Below are 20249 nucleotides of genomic sequence, written 5' to 3' on the forward strand. Positions count from 1 at the left end.
ATAGTAGACAGGTAATGTACACACACATATTTGCACATATTCATATCTGCTCCTCAGAATCTGCTCCTTAAGCTTCAGAGGAGGAAAAAAAAAGCTGTACAAGAAACCATCTTCTGCCAGGAGCAATCATGTTATTAGGGGAATGAGTTCCCTGGAGTGTGATCTTTGAACATTTAACAGTTAAATAAAACATTTAGTGGCTAAGCTTGTTGAAATAAAGTGATTTGTTTGGTTGTAAATTTTTTAAGAAGAGCCACATCAGGAGCAGCTGAGGTAGAGAGATTTACTTATAATAGTGACCTCACTTGTTTCATTGATAAAAAATATTACCTACCTGTTCTAAGGCATTCAGTTTCTCTTCTTTTGTTTCAACATAGCCCTTCTTAAAAAAGGAGGTGAGGGCCTCGCTGACACTCAAGGGCACATCTTCACCAACAAATGTCTCCAGGAGTTGTACAAACTGGTACAGATTGAAGGAAACTCTACTGAAGGCACTCCTACCTTTTATTTCCTTGTAAGATTGAATATTTCTGATAATTGACTGTAGGTCTGTCAAGCAGGAAACATACAAGAAGCAACAAAGTGAACAATTCTTTCAAACCTTAGGGAAAATATATGAGTACCCTATGATAATAGACATCTGCTATTTTTGCCTGTCAGGAATCCACACTGCCTTCACAAGGACAGCATCCTCCTTTTTTCTTTGGGAAACTCAGTTCAGATGAGTCAGGTGGTACTGAGCCTCCCCACCCTTGCTTCGTAGATGGTCATCTGGCTAACAATTTACATATGACAGCAATGTAACCCACTATACAGGCCCATGAGAATTAGCCCCAGAACTCTTGGAAGACCTGTTAGAGAAGAATCATTCTTTTTTGTACTCTAATTGCTAAACTAGTAGGATATAAGTTTAGAGACGCTCTTGTGGCCATTTTTGCCACAAATATGGAGATAATTGCCTCAAATTGAAAGTGACACAGAGAAGCACAGGACTGAGAGGCAGAAAGACAGTATCCTGCTGCTATTGTTGAGCCCTTGGATCTAGTTGTGCTTGAAGCCAGCTATACTCTGGATTTTCCGGTTAAATAAATGAGTAAACATCACCACTACAATCCCTCTTTGCAAGACTCTTGACTAATACATTTGTCTTGAAGCTCACTGTTGCAATAAGAGGTATATTGCATAAAATGTCAGCAAAGTGACTTATGTTTGATTTACTCATTGATTCAATCATTCGTGTCCTGATTCCTTCTATATGAGACTTGATATGCCCTAAAGATGATTACCGGCCAGGTTCAGTGGCTCACACCTGTAATCTCAGCACTCTAGGAGGCTGAGGTGGGAGGATCGCTTGAGACCAGGAGTTCAAGACCACCCGGGCAGCATAGCGAGACCCTGTCTCTACAAAAAAATTTTAAAATTAGCCAGGCATGGTTGCACACACTTATAGTCCCAGCTACTTGGGAGGCTGAGGCAGGAGGATTACTTGAGCCTAGGAGTTTGAGGGCTGCAGTGAGCTGTGTTCATGCCACTGCATTCCAGCCTGGGTAAAAGAGTGAGACTCTGTCTCTAAAATTTAAAAAAAAATTACCTATACAATTTTTATATACAATGGTAAAGCAAAATTGAAATAAAGAAGACTAGGAAAAAGAACGAGAACTAACAGGCCACAAGAGCTTGACCAATGCCATGCATTTTACCAGAATATTTTGAGGATAGAAAGTTTGTTATTTGATCAAGGCTTAAATGAGAAAAAAAATGTGCAGATAAGAAGAAAATAATCTTGATCTAATTCATTCTACTACTTGTTGATGTGAATGGCAAAATGATGTAATGGCATTTTAGTAAAATATAAGTACTTTCTGGAACAATCACTGGTAAATACATGGTTTACCTGAAAGCTAAAAACTACTCTTTGCTCTGCTGAGTACATCTTTCTTGGCAAGTCTACAAAAACAAGAGAGATTGTCACCTGTCTCACATGTTTGAATGTAGACCTACCAGAGAGAGGAAGAGCTGAAATGATTTCTAGCTAATATCTGATTCCCTTTGTATGCTTGGATCATAGCTTCACAGGGTTGTAGGGCCATGTCATGGCACAAAAAAATGTATACTAATACCATAAGTTTTAAGGCAGAAGAGCATTTATCAATAGGCACATGCGACCAACAATAGTATAACACCCCCCAAACATCCATTTTGTATCGATTTAAACCCATCTTCTCAGGGAAGAAAGAATGCAAGGATCACTCTCCCATTGTTCTTACTTAAATCCAGTCTTTATCACAGAATACCCAAGTATATTAAATCCATCTATTATCGAATCATCTATGCTTCCTGATTTCATTGTTAACATGTACCTTTGAACCTGTCGTCCTCATAGATTATGCTTGCCTGTTTCTCATCTTCAAATTTGGCATTTATTTTCCAGTTACAAGTAAAAAATTCACCTGTAAAAAACATATTCCACAACATAGCAAATTTAACTTCACTTTCACAATGTTCTTGGTCTAGGGGTATAAATGAAAAAAGGATTAAATGAGGAGTTACCTGACCATGACTGTCCTTCTATTCTTGAGGACTTGGGTTCACAGGATTTGTCCTTTTTTGCAGTTTCTAAAAGGTACAAAAGAAAAAAAAAAGGTACAAAAGAAAAAAAAAAGGTACAAAAGAAAATAATTATGAATTGGACATTATTTGTTCTATTAGATTTCTGAGGTCAATGAATGATAGAAATGCCTTGTATATAGAACACTAAAGATCCTACTTTCCCATATATATATATATATACATATATACATATGTATATATATATATATAGTGTCATAAACTACAGTGAAATCACTTAATAACTTTAATTGTTGAGAGCAGCTCTGTAGCAAAAGCTACTTGTTGTATCCCAATTTGTCCATGCAAAATGAGAGCTACATTTCCCAGTCTCCCCATAGGCAGGGATCACTATTTCTATACAATAGTACCCCCTTTGTCTGTGGAGGATAGACCCCCAGGGGATACCTGAAACTGCAGATAGTACCGAGCCATGTATATACTTTTGCAGTTTGAAGTGTGACAGCAAAAGTAGCATGAATTTCTTTTTCCTTCTTCACAATTTCATGGATATAAGATTTGTTCTTACTGTAGAATTTAACAACCTCAGTGTATGATTCTTTTTTTCCTTTCCTTATTAAGTCAAGAGAACTTTCACATTTTCACTTTAAAGGAAGCACTATATGGCTTCTCTTTGGCATATCCAAATTGCTAGCAAACTACTGTTGTGCTTTGGGGCCATTATTAGATAAAATAAGGATTACTTGAACACAAGCTCTGCAATTACAGCCACAGTCAATCTGATAATCTAGATGGCTACTAAGTGACTAGTAGGGAAGTAGCACAGGCGGCGTAGATACTCTGGATAGAAGAATGATTCATTTCATCCTTGGTATACTACTCAGAATGGTACACAACTTAAAATCTATAAATTGTTTATTTCTGGAATTTTCCATGTAATATTTTCAGATTTTGGCTGACTATGGTTAACTGAAACTGTGGAAAGCAAAACCTTGCATAAGGGAGAACTACTATATGCCTAAATACTGGCCAATGAGATATGAATTAATATTACAAGGCTGAGGTAGGAGGGTCACTTGAGCCCAGGAATTTGAGACCAGCCAGGTGCATTATGTCTTAAGTATGACTTTCAGAAACTCTTCTAGAACATATATTTTATATCTGACTGAACAAAGCAAGACCCATTTTATAGTTGAAATAAAAGAAATTTTATTTTATTTGTTTGAGACAGTGTCTCATTCTGTTGCTGGGGCTAGAAGTGCAGTGGCATTATCACAGCTCACTGCAGCCTCCAACTCCTGGGCTCAAGCAATCAAGTAGCTTAGCCACCTTCTGCCTCAGCCACCAAGTAGCCGGGACTACAGATGCACACCACCATGCCCAGCTAATTTTTCTATTTTTTTGTAAAGATGAGGTCTCACTATGTTGTTTAGGCTGGTCTCAAACTCCTGGCCTCAGATGATCCTCCCTTCCTGGCTTCCCAAAGTGCTAAGACTACAGGTGTGAGCCACCATGCCTGGCTAAAAGAAATTTTGAAAAGTGGTTTCTAACATCAGACACCACATTTAAAACAAAAGGGCTTCTAATGCCTTTTCAGAAACCCAAGTAAAACATTTCTATATGTAACAGTACCAGATTTCTTCCACACAAATGGACTTAGAGTGCAATAGAAATTCTATGTAAATTGACAATAGATACATTCTGTTTTCCATTTAATTGACTGTTCAAGGTCTAGACTCAAGTTGAGTAGCAAAATATGTCTAAGGTTTGCATGACCTGATATGCCAGAACAAAATCCTAATTTAAATGAGTGTTTTCTGAAAAGGCTTTAAAAACCACTCTATAAAACACGGCGCTGATGTTGCAGAAGGACTGCACTACTACCTGAATGACTAACTTTTCTACTTGATGTCAGAACTCCCTCTTCATTCGCTTGCTCCGGAGACCTCCCTTCTTGTAGAGGGATTTCAACATACTGAGAGGGAGTAGGCTCCCCAGGTTTTGTACTTTCATTTAATATACTCTCTGTTATTGGTGGTGAAGTTGACTCCATGCCCTGCTGTTCTTTTGAATTTGTCTCTCCATGAAGATTTTCTTCTGATCGTTCATATGGTTCTTCTCCTATTGACTTTCCATGTGAGCCATGTTCTGCAAGTCCTTGTTCTGTCATTGACTCCTTGCGTGACCCTTGTTCTGTCGACTCCCTGCGCGACCCTTGTTCTGTCATTGACTCCCTGCGAGACCCTTGTTCTGTCATTGACTCCCTGCGAGACCCTTGTTCTGTCATTGACTCCCTGCGAGACCCTTGTTCTGTCATTGACTCCCTGCGCGACCCTTGTTCTGTCATTGACTCCCTGCGAGACCCTTGTTCTGTCATTGACTCCCTGCGAGACCCTTGTTCTGTCATTGACTCCCTGCGCGACCCTTGTTCTGTCATTGACTCCCTGCGTGACCCTTGTTCTGTCATTGACTCCCTGCGTGACCCTTGTTCTGTCATTGACTCCCTGCGTGATCCTTGTTCTGTAGTTGACCTGGCGTGTTGTTCTTGTTCTATTATTAACTCTCCACTTGGTGCTTGTTTTGGAATTGACCCTGTGCGGATGCCTTGTTCTGTTACTAATTTGGTGTACAGTTCTTGTTCTGCAGTTGACTCTTTGTCTTGTTCTTCACTTGAACTTCTACGTGGTCTTTGTTCTGCAGCTGTCTCTCCCTGCTCTTTTGGTGGGGTTGATGGCGGTGTTGATATTCTCTGTTCGTCCTGTTTTTGTTGATCTTCTGGATTTTGCAATAATTTACTTCGGGATTTACTAGCGTGTTTTTCAGCAAGTAATGTATTCACCTCCAAGGCCACTTTGTCAAAATCTTCATAAATGTGTTTCTGATTATCCATGTCTCCCCAGAACTCGGGCAAGTCTATCTCTTCAAATTCAATGAATGGCCCTGATGCAGAAAGCAAAACATTTACCTAAACAATTGATCTTAGAATGTAGAATCAGAACTATTAAATTAATGCAAAAAAAAAAAAAAGATTGAGCACAGTGATTGTAATATAAGCCTATTGCTTTAAATAAATACCAGTTACCTTTGGCTGCAACATAATAAAAAGTAAAACAGTATCTAAAAGAACATAAACAATCCTCACTACTGAAGATCATCTCTTCCTAAAAGTTGTGGTTTTGGAAATGAAAGTGATTTTTCTTTTGCTACTTGAGTGTTGCTTAGACTGCCAAGGAACATAGAATTTATCCCCTACCTTTGTGGTCCTCCTACAGCAAATATAGCAGAGGGATGGGAAGGGCGACACTCTTCCATCTCTAGTATCTTTTCAATATCTGCTATCTAAAAGTAAAAGCAATTCTCTATCCATGAGAGTCTTTCACTGAGGCTATGTTTTTCCAAATTCATTTTATCTCCCTTCACTTTCTCTCTTTCTTCTTCATTCCTCAGTTATTTTCCTCTATAACTTATGTGTACAGCTAGATCTGAATTCTAGGGAGAGACCGAATAGCATTCACCAGAATCCTGCTGCTAAAAAAAAATAAACAACAAAACCCTGGTGTCCAGCACTATAGAGAGTGGGATTTATGCCACAAGACTGTCCCCATCCCCACAAAAACATTTAGTAGTTAAGCTATTTTCAGGACTACTTCACATATATCACATATCGATTTTTAAGTATCCAAGTAATAAATCCTCACATGGAAATAAAATAGTGACATTCATTGGAAAATCCAGCCATTAAAAGGGTTTTGTTTTGTTTTGTTTTTGAGATAAAGTCTTGCTCTGTATCCCAGGGTAGAAAGCAGTGGTGTCATCATAGCTTACTGCATCCTCAAACTCCTGAGCTCAAGCAATCCTCCTGCCTCAGCCTCCTCAGTAGCTGGGACTACAGGAACACACCGTGTCTCGGTAATTTTTCTAGTTTTTGTACTGATGGGATCTCACTTTTGCTCAGGCTGGTCTTGAACTCCTAGCCTGAAGAGATCCTCCTGCCTCAGCCTCCCAAAGTGCTAAGATTATAGGCATGAGCCACATCACCTAGCCAAAAGACTTTCTCTTTAAAAAACAAAAATACACTGGGCCTAGTGGCATGTGCCTGTAGTCCCAACTACTCAGGAGGGTAAGGTAGAAGTATCACTGGAACCCAGGAGTTCAAGGCCAGCCTGGGCAACATAGTGAGACCCCCATCTCTGAAAAAATAAAATAAATAAAAATAAACCCATAATTCTATTTGTTTTGGTGGTAATATAAAAAGGATATTTTACTGTATAAGTACAGTGAACATGTACAAGTAAAAATGCTTGGGAGAAGAAAATATTTTTCTTAGAATATTAGTTCTACATTGGGCATTAAAAATACAATTACCATCGCTAGCTTAATTTCCAAAGCATTCAGATTGAATCAATTTAAAATTAAGTTCTGGTGGCCGGGCACAGTGGCTCACGCCTGTAATCCTAGCACTCTGGGAGGCCGAGGTGGGAGGATTGCTCGAGGTCAGGAGTTCGAAACCAGCCTGAGCAAGAGCGAGACCCCGTTTCTACTATAAATAGAAAGAAATTAATTGGTCAACTAATATATATAGAAAAACTTAGCCGGGCATGGTGGCGCATGCCTGTAGTCCCAGCTACTCGGGAGGCTGAGGCAGTAGGATTGCTTGAGCCCAGGAGTTTGAGGTTGCTGTGAGCTAGGCTGACGCCACAGCACTCACTCTAGCCTGGGCAACAAAGCAAGACACTGTCTCAAAAAAAAAATAAAAAATAAAAAAATAAAAAATAAAATTAAGTCCTGGCTGAGTTCTGAGATAACAATTTTGAATATTGCAAAAAGGAAAAAAAAATCTAGTTGTGATGAAGAGTGAATTTTGTAAGAGAATAAACAACTGGATATAGCTATTATGAGCTAAGAGAGATGTTATATGAAGGGATTTCATGGCAATAGATTGATTTTGTGTTATCACATCAGTGTACCATGATACTCCAGCTTGAGCATATTTCCTCTGAATCACACTTACATTGTCTTGGGTTTCGGAGTAAACTTCTAATCGTTTGTGAACTTTGGTCATAGAACATTTCCAGCAAAGCCAATGTCCTCTGCCGATTCAAAACCCCTGCCTAAGCAGAAAATTTGTAATTAATTGTTATATGAAATTTAAGATTTTTATGCAGTTGGAACATGGTTTATTATCACCACCACCACCATCATCATTATGTAAATAAAAGCTACAGCATCAAAATCAGGAAAGCTATATCTTCCCTTTAGGCTTATATTTGACTTCTCCATTCTGTGACATGTCAAAATGCCTTACAATTAGTGAATGTGTAACAAATATTTGTTGTTACTGACTTATCAATTGCCAACCCAGTATATAATATTCGGTTCTTATCTAACCTTACATGAGTATGTCACTTGAAACAATTAAAATCTTCCTACTTATTCCTTGTTTGCATTGTTTAATTTTGAGAAAAATTTTAATTATAGAAAATGATAAAACATCTGTGTTCCCAACACCCAGAAATGATTATTATTTTGTGTATGTACTAAAAAAAACTGATATAGTACATATATCCTTCTTCAAATTGCTTTTATTTATTCAACACTGAGATCTAATTCATGAATGTAAAGAAATATGTTTTATTTCCTTCAACTGCAGTATGGTATTCTACAATATAAAAACACCATAATTTTTTTTAACATTCCTCTATTGATAGACATTTAGATTATTTTTAGTATTCGGATATCAACATAATGCTGCAGTGGATGTCCTTATACACATTTCCTTATGTGCAAACATTTCTCTAACGCAGTGGTCCCCAACATTTTTGGCACCAGGGTTCAGTTTCATGGAAGACAATTTTTTCATGGACATTGGTTGGGATTGGGAGAGAGGGAGGAGGGAGGCGTAGCACAGGTGGTGATGCGTTGCCCCTTCCTAACAGGCCACGGACTGGTATCAGGAGACAGCCCTGGGGATTGGGGACCACAGCTCTAAGATAAATAACTAGAATTGGAATTATTGGATTGTGTAATGTATGCATTTTCAACTTTAGTAGTTAGTGCCAAATTGCTCCACAAAATGCCCACAACAATTTACATTCCCACCAGCACTGAGAGTATCATTTCTCCAGAACCACACCAAAACTTGATATTATTTTTCCAATTTGATAGATAAGATGGAATCTTATTTTAATTTGCTTTTCCCTGATTATTAGTGAGACTTAATATGTTTTCATATACTTATATATGTGGGTTTCCTCTTCTGCAAATTTTTTTCTTGTTATTTTCCCATTCTTCAGTTGAGAATAGTTGTCTATTTCTTATAAATTTAAAAATTTTGATAATGATCATTTTGTTATCTACATAGCAAATATTTTTCCCAGTTTACCTCTTATATTTTAATTTAACTTTTGATGAGTTTAGCCATATCAATGCTATCCATTAATTTTGAGGATATCCATTAATTTTGAGGTAGCCAAGTATATTAATCATTTCTTCTATGGTTTGCACCCATTTGGAATATTCTTTAGGAAATCAATACCTATACTGAAGTCAGAAGGTATGTACTCTACATTTTCTTCTAAAATTTTTAAAATTTTGGTTCCACATCTAGGTTTTTGGTCAGATAGAACTCATTTCTCCTCATTAGTGAGGTTGGAATCTAATTTTATGTTTTTTCCCAATACGGAAAGCCAATTGCGCCAATATCATTTATTGATTAGTCCTTTTCTCACTGATTTATATTGCTACCTATGTCATATACTAAATTCTCACATACTTTCACATCCAATATTCTGTGCCATTGATTTGTTTATCTATTCCAGCATCAAAGCCAAAGCCATTTTAATTAATATAACTTTATTTTAAAAATCAGGGAAATTCTCCCCAATTATAAAGAAATGTAAAAAAAAAAAAAAGAAAGAAATGTATAATTGTTTTTGGTATATTTGGACTTTTATTTTTCCATATAAATTTTTTAACTAAATATTTTAAAAAATGTATACAATATATACATAAAAATGCACAAATCATAAGTATATGGTTTTATGAATTATGGAATACAAACACACACAGGAGCTGTTTCTCGAAGGAGAATAATGAACTTTAGTAGAGGACAGGGATTTGCTCCAAAACTCAAGGGATTTACAATTCTACTATTGCAACTTGCCACAGCATTCCAATGTGCCACATGCACTCCAAATACCAAAAGATCCTCTGGGTCATAATGTACAAGGTGAAGAAGAGTTTTTGCATTACCTAGAAAAGCCTGTAGAGCCTTTTCTTGCTCTGGGATGAATCCACTCTGGCAACTGATGGCTCAGTTAAAGCATAAAGGCAACACACACAAACCTGCTCAGCTAATTCTTAAAAGCAGAATATGCAAATATGGCAAAAATGTAAAAACAATCCAGTAAGCATTACGCCTCTTCCTTAGTGGTAAGTGGCACAAGGTATGGCAATTTATCCTATACTTGGAACCACTGGATTGCTAAAAATTTCACCAAGGTAGTAAACCTTGGATTTTTGTGGGGTTAATCTCCCATCCTCTGACATGCTTGTGTCTTACCAAAGTATCTAATGCCACTTCTGGCTCAAGTCCAATCACCATGATTGACATCACGAACCTGTGTGATGTTCTGTGATATGTCAACACAATCAAGGTCTTTGCATGCCAGATTATGATAGAGAAAAGGAGAGCTGCCTTAACCTTAAGGCAAAGCAGTGAAAGTATACTGCTGTTTCTGACAGGTGAAATTAAACTTCTCTATTGGCCCTTGTAAACTGCCCTAGAGAAAAGAGAATTTGCCAGACCAGGGATCCTCAAAGTTTTTAAACAGGGGGCCAGTTCACTGTCCCTCAGACCGTTGGAGGGATGGACTATAGTTTAAAAAAAACTATGAACAAATTCCTATGCACACTGCACATATCTTATTTTGAAGTAAAAAAACAAACGGGCAAAAACACCCGCATATGGCCTGCGGGCCATAGTTTGAGGATGCCTGTGTCAGACCAACAGTTGTGAATGAGGCCTATGTTGATTTGGTTCAATAAAGATTCCACACCTGGAAAAGCCACTGCAAATAGAGTCACAGTAATCTACAAACATTCATCAAGATGTATCCACCTTCTGCATAGACAAAACAGAAGAATTAGAAAAGAATGTGATAGGATTACTTCCCTTGAATCCTTTATATATTTTCATATGTACTCTCTGCTTTTGTTTTTGTTATCTGTTTATTTGTTTTTTAGATTCTGGCAGACAGGGAAATTTCAGGAGTTTCTGTTTGGTCCTTCCTACCATAAATGTCCCCAGTCTCCAATTTGAAGAACAAATGTGAGGATTCTGTTATTGCTGAGTGTGTCCATTCCAATTAAACATTCAGGAACCAGAAATAACCATAGCTAAATCCACAGATTAATTGGGCCTGTGCTATAACCTTGGACCAAAATAGCATTTATCACCTGACATCCATAAATTCTAATTTTAAACTAACAGTCCACTGGGGTGCTTTAGGATCCTAGGGATTAGTGTTAACTTGGAGTCAGTGTCTGGTAATCCCTGAAAATCTGGGATATTTTCCATTTTCTCAATGCATAGTCACACTAATAAACGCCTACAGGCCCTGTGAGGAAAACCTGGAGTAATATCTACAATATATGCTTGAGAAAGTCTTGTATAATTCTTTCCCAGGAGACTCAGCCTCTCTTTTAACTGAAGAGTTCAGGGTGTATAAATGGACTTAAGTCTGGAAACTGCATGAGAGACCAAGATTCTCCATTGTGGTATCTCAACTTATGTTTCCGACTCCATAGTTAGTGCTTTTCTGTAAATATACCCAGTTAATAATATAGTAGACATCCTATCCATTTAATTCCTAAGGAAACCATTCATGATCACCAAGACAATCCGTGTGGGCCAAAACATTCAGATGGCCACTTTAACCCCCACTGTTCATTAGGGTAATTCCAAGTATATATTCAGGAACTAAAGAAATAACCACAGTGTGAATCCTAGACAAACTGGACCTATAAAAATATGGCCTTGGTCCTTAGGGATTGAATCAAAATATCATATATCAATGTCATTTATGAGCACTAACTTTGTGGACCCTGTCTCTGGCAGTTAAATGACATACATCTTCTGTCACTCTGGATTCCAATGATTTCCCTTGAAATAAGTTTACTTCAGTGGCAGTGTCTCCCAACATCTTCCCCAGGACAGTTAACAAAGAAGTTTTAGTGATGCTGGTGTTCCCTTCATTAATATTAATATTCTTGAATATTTCTCAAGGGAGTGTCATTTGAGCTGTCTTGGGCTATGTGGTAGAAGTTCATATGCACAGGCTACATATGAGAAATCAATATCAGCAATCTTGAAAGCCTTTAGATTTCTTCCTCTGTAGTATGCCAAGAAGGTTCTGCCATCTCAACCTCATTGAAATGCAGGCCATTTTTGAGTCAAAGTTTAATTTAATCTATGAGATAAATTAAAACGTGTACACTATAAGACTTATACATGAATGTTCTTAGCAGTCTAATTCACAATAGTTCCAAATTGGAAACAACCCAAATGTCCATTGACTCGTGGACTGATAAAAAAAAAAAAAAAAAGAAAAAATTGTGACCCCGCCTACTGCAGCTACTATCCTTCCTCTTTAGTGCCATATTGGATTCAGGACTTCTCTAAAGCTTGCAGTCTCTGAACTATACCCAGGAAATGAAGCATAAGGGTTTGCAGTTCTTAAATTTCATCCCAATCTACATGGAATTTCCAAAAGTGTCTATAATGTTGCCCTCAACCTCCAACCCTGACTGGAGTTCAGGGATGGGGGATTAGGCACTGATCCTGACTAAGGGACCCAGACAACCTCTAAGATTTAGTCATACCTACTCCAACCTCTTCCTCCTATCAGCTGGTCACAATTTCCCAGTGATAGAAAAATTGCTTTGATGTCATATTTTCCATTCTTCTTTATAAGAAGAATGTTCTTTCTCAAGAGCCCAGCATTTTCAATTTAAAGGCCTTCAGGCCCGGGTGTGGTGGCCCACGCATGTAATCATAGCACTCTGGGAGGCTGAGGCGGGAGGATCACTTGAGGTTAGGAGTTTGAGACCAGCCTGAGCAAGAATGAGACCCCATCTCTACTAAAAATAGAAAAACTTAGCCAGGCAACTAAAATTAGAAACAAAAAATTAGACACGCAAAGTGGCATGCACCTGTAGTCCCAGCTACTCTGGAGACTGAGGCAGGAGGATCACTTGAGCCCAGGAGTTTGAGGTTGCTGTGAGCTAGGCTGACGTCATGACACTCCCTCTAGCCCAGGCATCAGAGTGAGACTCTGTCTCAAAAAAAACAAAACAAAACAAAACAAAACAAAACAAAACAAAAAAAGGCTTTCAGAACTCTTGTCTTAGCTACTGGTTAGAAATACCCACTCAGAAACTCAATTCACTTCTTTATTCTAGACTCTATTTACCTTCCCTATGAAGGGGTTAAAATATGCTATTCTAGCATACTGACTATTGTTAAAGACACTTGAAAAGCAACAGATGCAAGAAGATCACTTTGACCTTCATGCTGTTTCTTCAAAGCAGAAGATGAAATTTCCCATGTGAAAGACACTCTCACTGTATTAGAAGGAAAGGCAACATTCTTATCTTCAAGGATGAGAAATTGAGACCAAAAGAATACTGTATAAACCTTGTTAGACTGACTCTTATCTTTTAAGTCTCCATGCATAATTTACCCACATTAACACAGTTTACTATTCTTTGTCCAATCCCGTATATAAGTAACCGACTCTAACTGCTTCTTTGAGTCTTCATTTATTTATGATGGCTCTCATGCCATATAAAACTTATAAATTTGTATGCTTCTCTTCTGTTACTCTATCTTATGTCAGTTTAATTCTCAAGCCCAGCTGGGACCCTAAGAGGATGGAGGTAGAGTTTTTCTGTCCTTACACTTCCAAGATCAGCACATAACTGCTGTTTGAATGAGGGGAAGAAAAGCAAAGAGCACAAACAAGTCTCAGTTATTAATAATTCCTCTAAATATTATCTCACTATGTTTGTTAAAGCATATGAGTTGGTGTTAAGTTGGCCAACAGAGAACATCCTTCAGGCATTTTACTGGGGAGTAAGATCTTGATGCTTATGTCACCCAATAGTTCTTACAAGCTCTGCTAACAGCAGCAATATTCAAGAAGGACTGCCTGAAAGACACATAGACATTTCAGATTTTATAAAATATATTCCTGGCTTTAGCCAAAATAACAGGGATCTGAGAACCTAGACTGCAATATATTAGTTCCTTTAAGAATTGCTTTTTCTAGGCCGGGCGCGGTGGCTCACGCCTGTAATCCTAGCTCTCTGGGAGGCCGAGGCGGGCGGATTGCTCGAGGTCAGGAGTTCGAAACCAGCCTGAGCAAGAGCGAGACCCCGTCTCTACTATAAATAGAAAGAAACTAATTGGCCAACTAATATATATAGAAAAAGTTAGCCGGGCATTGTGGCACATGCCTGTAGTCCCAGCTACTTGGGAGGCTGAGACAGAAGGATCGCTTGAGCCCAGGAGTTTGAGGTTGCTGTGAGCTAGGCTGACGCCACGGCACTCACTCTAGCCTAGGCAACAAAGCAAGACTCTGTCTCAAAAAAAAAAAAGAATTGCTTTTTCTAAAATAAAAAATAAATAAAAAAAAGAAGTACTTTTTCTGAATTGCAGTCCAGTGTGGTATCATTTGCTTACAGTCAAGAAACTGCCCTAAAAAGTCACTGGACTTCTTATGAGTCCATCAAAAGTGATGTTCACTTCATCACATAGGACCCCTTTAATGAGTTCCTCCAGGAGAAACTCCTAACTATAATTTGAACCCCAAATTTCTGTACTTAGCACCAGTTTGTAATTATCTTATAAACATTGTCAATAGCGTGTTTCGTCATGTTTCCCTTTTCACATTCGTGGCTAGGAAGCTTATATCCAAACTTGTAAACAACTCACAATCAATATTTAGGTCAATATGGTAGCATTTTTGAGATAGGGAAAAGATAGGCCCTGCTTGATAAAGAGTCATATAAGACCTGAACCAAGGTTTCTGATAAAAGATAAAATAAGAGGTGGAGAAACTGGCCAAAACCAGCTAGGACCCAGATGACCACAAAAAAATGGCCTCGGATTATCTTCACTGCTCATCATACCCTGTTTATAATGTATTAGCATACTAAAAGAAACTCCCACCAGGTCTGTGACAGTTTACAAATGCCATGGCAACTCCTAGAAATTACCCTATATGATTTAAAAGAGGGAGTTCTCAGTTCTGAGAATTCCCCACTCCTTTCCCAGAAATCTTATGAATAATTATCCTACTGCTTAACATAAATTTAAATAGCAGGTATAAAATGAACTATTCAACATGGAGGTGGAGGCCAATAAGGTAGAACTGATGTTCCAGAGAGCTGACTCTGATCTGGATTACATTTAGTACAAGCTAGAATATGAAATCAAGACTAATTATCCTGATTCAGCAGGCAAACTCTCACCACTGGCTGGAGAAAAGAAAACTGCAACAGAGCAATTAAAATCTCACATGCCAGACTTATGAAGAAATGGACTTGCAAAAATTTAGGAAGTTGTCTCTTAACACTTGATGATTAGAAGTGGGGGGCTGGTGAAGGAGTAGGAGGTTTGGCTTGAATGACTGGATAATGATACCTTTCATAAGAGAGAAGAATATAAGAAGAAGGGAAGATATTATATGAATAAAGTTCAGCCAAAAGGATGACATGGGAATAAAGGAATTTAAATACACACACCACACACACACACACACACACACACACACACACACACACACACACACACACAGAGTCTTGTAATTTTAGGTGAAGAAGTCTTTTGACACTATTTTGTATCTGTTTTCCCTTTGTGTAGTGGGGTTCTGGCCTATTATAAAAGAATTTCAGTCAGTCAATATGTGAATGAGCATGCTTTGGAAACTAAAGGGTAGGCAAAAAAAAAAAAAAAAAAAAAGGTATAAAATAAGACCCCAGAAACTCAAAAGGTCTACTCTCTATTGCTGAGAGAGAGAGAACTGCTGCCCTATCTATGGGGCAGCCTCCTTTTTTTTCCTTTTCTTTAATAACCTTGCTCTGTCAGCTTGCTCTTGAATTCTTTCCTGCTTGAAGCCAAGAACCTGCTTGGCCTTCAGGCCAGACATCCAGTGTGGGGCCTACTTTTTTGTATTATTTTGGGCTTTGTTCCCAGCTTCATTTAGTAGCCTCTCTCTTATTTTTTTCTTCTTTTATCCTACTTTGTTGCATTCTATCTATTCTTGTGAGCTTCCTTAAATCCTTTCTGGAACATAGGCATACAAATAATAAATATAAGGTTCATAAACAAATATATTTCAGTAAAGTTTATATCATATTACAAATCCACTTGGTATCCTTGCACACAATTGTCCTCCCAAATCCCATTCTCGGAAACACTTTTTTTTTAATTTCAGCATATTATGGTGGTACAAATGTTAAGGTTACATATATTGCCCATGCCCCCCTACACCCTCGAGTCAGAGCTTCAAGCGTGACCATCCCCCAAACGTTGTACACCTCACTCATTATGTTTGTATATACTCATCCCCTCCTCCTCCCTCCCACCTGCCCGACACCCAATAAATGTTATTCCTATATGTCCACTTAGGAGTTGATCCATTAATACTTTTAAATATAAACTCTTCTTGTTTTTAAGAATCAGCATAATAAAAGTGGTAGGCTTTCTACTCCTAGCAACTCTTTTCTGTAGGGAGCCACCAACAATGAGAGTAAGAAAAAACTTAATTTAAAAGTTTAAAAACTGAGTTTTAAAAGTTTAAAAAAATTCAAAATCTGAATTGTATTTTGTATGTTCTTTTTCCTCCTTAGTAATCCATTTTCATTTTCATTCGGTCTACAACAGATTGAAAATTAGAAACATCATCAACAACAACAACCACCTAAAAATGGGTCCATCATAACAAATAGTTTGAGAAGCAGTTCTGTGCGGGTCTGAACTCACCTTCTGTGGGGGTCTGAACCCACCTTTACACAGTCACAATGTACGAAGAGTTCGGCAAACATCTGCCTCTGCATGTCAATTTTTATGACTTCCCGGAATTCATCTGCACAGTGGCAAAGGTGCTTAAGGAGTTTCTCAAACATTTCATTTTTAAAGTCTGTAACATGCGAACAGATGTACTGCAGGGAAAAAAAAGAAGGTAAATGATTGACATAGAACCTTGCTCTTTACTTGGATTTTCCCAAGGATTCAGCCAATGTGCATGAAATGTATTGGCTGCAAAATGTTTCCATACCATTTGTTTATCACTTAGATGAAGTATTTTCATGTTAATGCTGCTCTATAAGCTGTGATGCAGAGAGAGGTAACCAGTGAAGTCCCCAGCACCCTACAGCAATGGGACTAGATATTTTTGGAGCAATTTCCCTCTATATCACATCAGCATTATATAGGGCAGACTTTCCTCACAGTATAAAATAGCAGCATTGCCTGGAAAACGTTGCCTGTAAACTAAAAGTTCTAAAATTAAATGCAGTTTTTCTACTGGTATATGATATATAAGAGCATGTGTGTTCTAAGACTGGTTACAAGGCCCCTTTACCTGTGATTTTTTTTTTTTTTTTTTGAAAATGTAGGGACTGAAAACAGCTATATTCTTGGGCAATTTCTCTTGATCCCTGTTGAATAGATTCCCAGAAGTGGGATTGCTAGCTTAGAAGGCGAATGTACCTGTATTTTTTTTAGGTTTGACATGCAGCCTGTACCCTTTTGCTCTCCCACCACTAATGTATATATGAGTGACTATTTTTCCTCAGCCTCACCATCAATGGGTATTGACATCTGGATTTTTGATAGCTCAGGAACAAATTATATTCTTTAAAATTTTTTTTTAATGGGACAGGGTCTCACTATGCTGCCAAGATGGTCTTGGATTTTTGGGCTCAAGCAATCCTTCCGCCTCAGCCTCCTGAGTAGCTAGGACTACAGGCGCCCACCACCATGCCCAACTACAAATCACATTCTTGATCTACACGTCACTATAAGAGATAAAAAGTATCATGTGACAGAAATGATCAAGCACTGCATGAGTTTCTGAGTGGAATTCTCTTGAAGTGTTAGCCCAGCTCGTAGTCAATGATTTTCTTCCCTTCCCCAAGCAGAGAGGTAGCCAATTTTATATTGCATGACTCCACTTCCATAGCCATAAATGGTTGGATCAGAGAACACTTAACCTAAGTAAGGTCATTCAGATTCTCTCCACGGGAATGAGGGATTAGAATTGAGGAATGGCCAGGGATCTTTGAGTGGGGCTGGACTTGTGAATGTGTAGGGAAGGCAAAACTTCACCTCTGCTCTCTTAGGGTCTGTGGGTAGGCCTGAGAATTAAAGTAACATAAAATGGACTAATAGGAGAAACACATAAAAATTTAATCTAAGTGTCATGTGACAGGGAACCCTCATAAGGAAATGAAGACCTAAAGAAGCAGCAAAACCTACATGTTTTTATATTAGAATGAACAAAGAGAGGCAATTGTGGAAAAGTAACCAAATTATGTAGGGAGGCTAAAAGGAAGATAAGAATTATTTTAACAAGGTCTGTTTGTACGGAATTCTTTTGTCTAAGCCTTCCAACTGAAGAATGTTTCCTTTCTCCTGGTAGAGGGAGGGCATCTTTCACAGGGAGATTTTAATCTACTATTTTCAGGAAGGAAAGGGGAGATTAGAATGCCCTTCTTGTATCTGCTGTTTTTCAAGTTCCTTTAGCTCAAAGTAATCCTTATGCCAAAGTGGCATATTTTGGGTTAGTATATTCTGCCACCCTTCAAATGTAAATTTGAGAGTTGTTGGACAGCCAGATTGCTCCATGTAAACTGAGGCTGCAGAGAAAGTCTGTTCATAGAGAGAGACAGATGATATAGAAAGCAGAGAGAAACAAGAGTCTTGGTCCCTGTTCTGGTCTCTTCCTGAAGCCCTTGTATTATGCACATTTCATTTTTAGCTATATTAGTTCAAGTTGGTTTCTGGTTCTTGTAATTAACATGTTTTAGCAATTTGCTACTAAAGAATAGTCATTAGTTTGAAATGTAACATGTTTCTAGCATATTTCATTGATGCATAATTTTTGAAGATGATATTTAATTTCCTCATCATCTAGGCAAATTTAGAATGTATTATTAAGAGACACGTCTGGCTTGAATCCATGCTAATGAGTCATTAACCATTATTCAACTGGCTTAAAGGTCAAAAGAGAAAAATTTACAGCAGAGCAAAAAAGTTTTCTAAATATTTGGTTCCCTTAGCTGTCTAAATCACCTGGTTGTCATTATTCTTGATGAATCAATGAGCACAGCTAAGTTCTTCCCTGTTACCAGGGAAAGCAGAATAGTGGAAGTGGTTAAGAACTCTTTCTGAAGCCTGAGTTCAAATTCCAGTTTCCATGTTCCTTCATTTGTGAAATGGGTACCATAGTAGTAGGATCTCACTGGGTCATCATGAGCGTCTTGTATATGTACCTAGAGTTTGGGTATTTCAGGTAATAAGTTCTCCAGAGCCATTGCTCCTGTCTGCTCTTGAGGCAGATAAGCAATTGGGCAAGAAAATTTTCTTCATTGAATAAAGCAGTCCTCCCAGCTGACATACAACTTTGAAGGGAAAACCCAATGAGATCAATGATTCACAAAGTGTGATCCCTAAACCAACTGCATCAGCATCACCTGAGAACTTGAGAGAACTGAAAGTATTTGAGCCCCAGATGTACTGAGTCAGAACCTCTGTAGAGGCCAGCAATCTGTAGTTTGACAAGCCCCTCAGGTGATTCTGATGCTCATTGAAGTTTGAGAACAATTGAACCAGGTGATCTGGGATAACTGATCCTAATTAGTACGTTATACTAAGATCCTGTTGTTTGGTCCTTATTGACTTTTTGCTTGAGTAGTTATTTTTCTAAATTACTCATATGGCACAATTATTGAATATTGAATATGGTACAAATATTGAATTATTTGACATTTTCAGCAATATTATGGCTCAATCCTCTAATGCTGAAAGAAAAAAAATCACTGGTTCAGAAAAGAATCATCCTGTTTTGTATCAGGATGATTCAACATTCTCAATATAGCCTAGGGGTTTTCTGAGTTAGCATGTTCTGATTGTTCTGTATATATAGGCTAGCTGGCATAAAGACTAACAATTGCCAATATCTGTACAGACCTTGTTTAAATAATTCTTGCCCTCTTGCTTCCTCACATGACTTAGTTGCTTTTTCACAATTTACTATTCTTTGCCCAATTCAGTGTTCTTCTCTGTGTCTCTGTGTCTTCATTTCCTTATGAAGTCTCCTATGTCATGTAAAAATTGTGTGTTTTTCTCTTGTTGATCTGTCTCAGGTCAAATTAATTCTCAGGTCCAGCCAGGAAAAACACCTAAAAGCATAGAGGTAAAATTTTGCCTCCCCTACACACTCACCCATCCTCACTATAATTGCAAGACAAATAACACATTACTATAAATGTTCATTACAGATACCTGGGAATAGTGAACATAAGTGACAATATGAGTCAAGATTCTCATGCCTAGAGTGAGCAGAGCTGATAAACAGGCCACACAGTGAATAGTCCTTGTCTGAGAAGCAATA

General features: G+C 38.0%; 1 protein-coding gene across 1 annotated transcript in view; it reads right to left on the reverse strand.

Annotated features, from left to right (window-relative positions):
- EFCAB5 (EF-hand calcium binding domain 5) overlaps positions 1-20249 on the reverse strand; it is a 111661-nt gene that overhangs the window by 38814 nt on the left and 52598 nt on the right. Inside the window, exons 8-13 of the mRNA XM_075994287.1 lie at positions 16635-16794; positions 7580-7675; positions 4453-5508; positions 2551-2616; positions 2361-2450; positions 335-549 (exon numbers count right to left, since the gene is read on the reverse strand). Coding sequence (XP_075850402.1) covers positions 335-549; positions 2361-2450; positions 2551-2616; positions 4453-5508; positions 7580-7675; positions 16635-16794 — 1683 coding nt within the window. The remainder of the gene's footprint in view (positions 1-334; positions 550-2360; positions 2451-2550; positions 2617-4452; positions 5509-7579; positions 7676-16634; positions 16795-20249) is intronic.

This window comes from Microcebus murinus, chromosome 18 (assembly GCF_040939455.1).
Source record: "Microcebus murinus isolate Inina chromosome 18, M.murinus_Inina_mat1.0, whole genome shotgun sequence".
Taxonomy (NCBI): Eukaryota; Metazoa; Chordata; class Mammalia; order Primates; family Cheirogaleidae; genus Microcebus; species Microcebus murinus.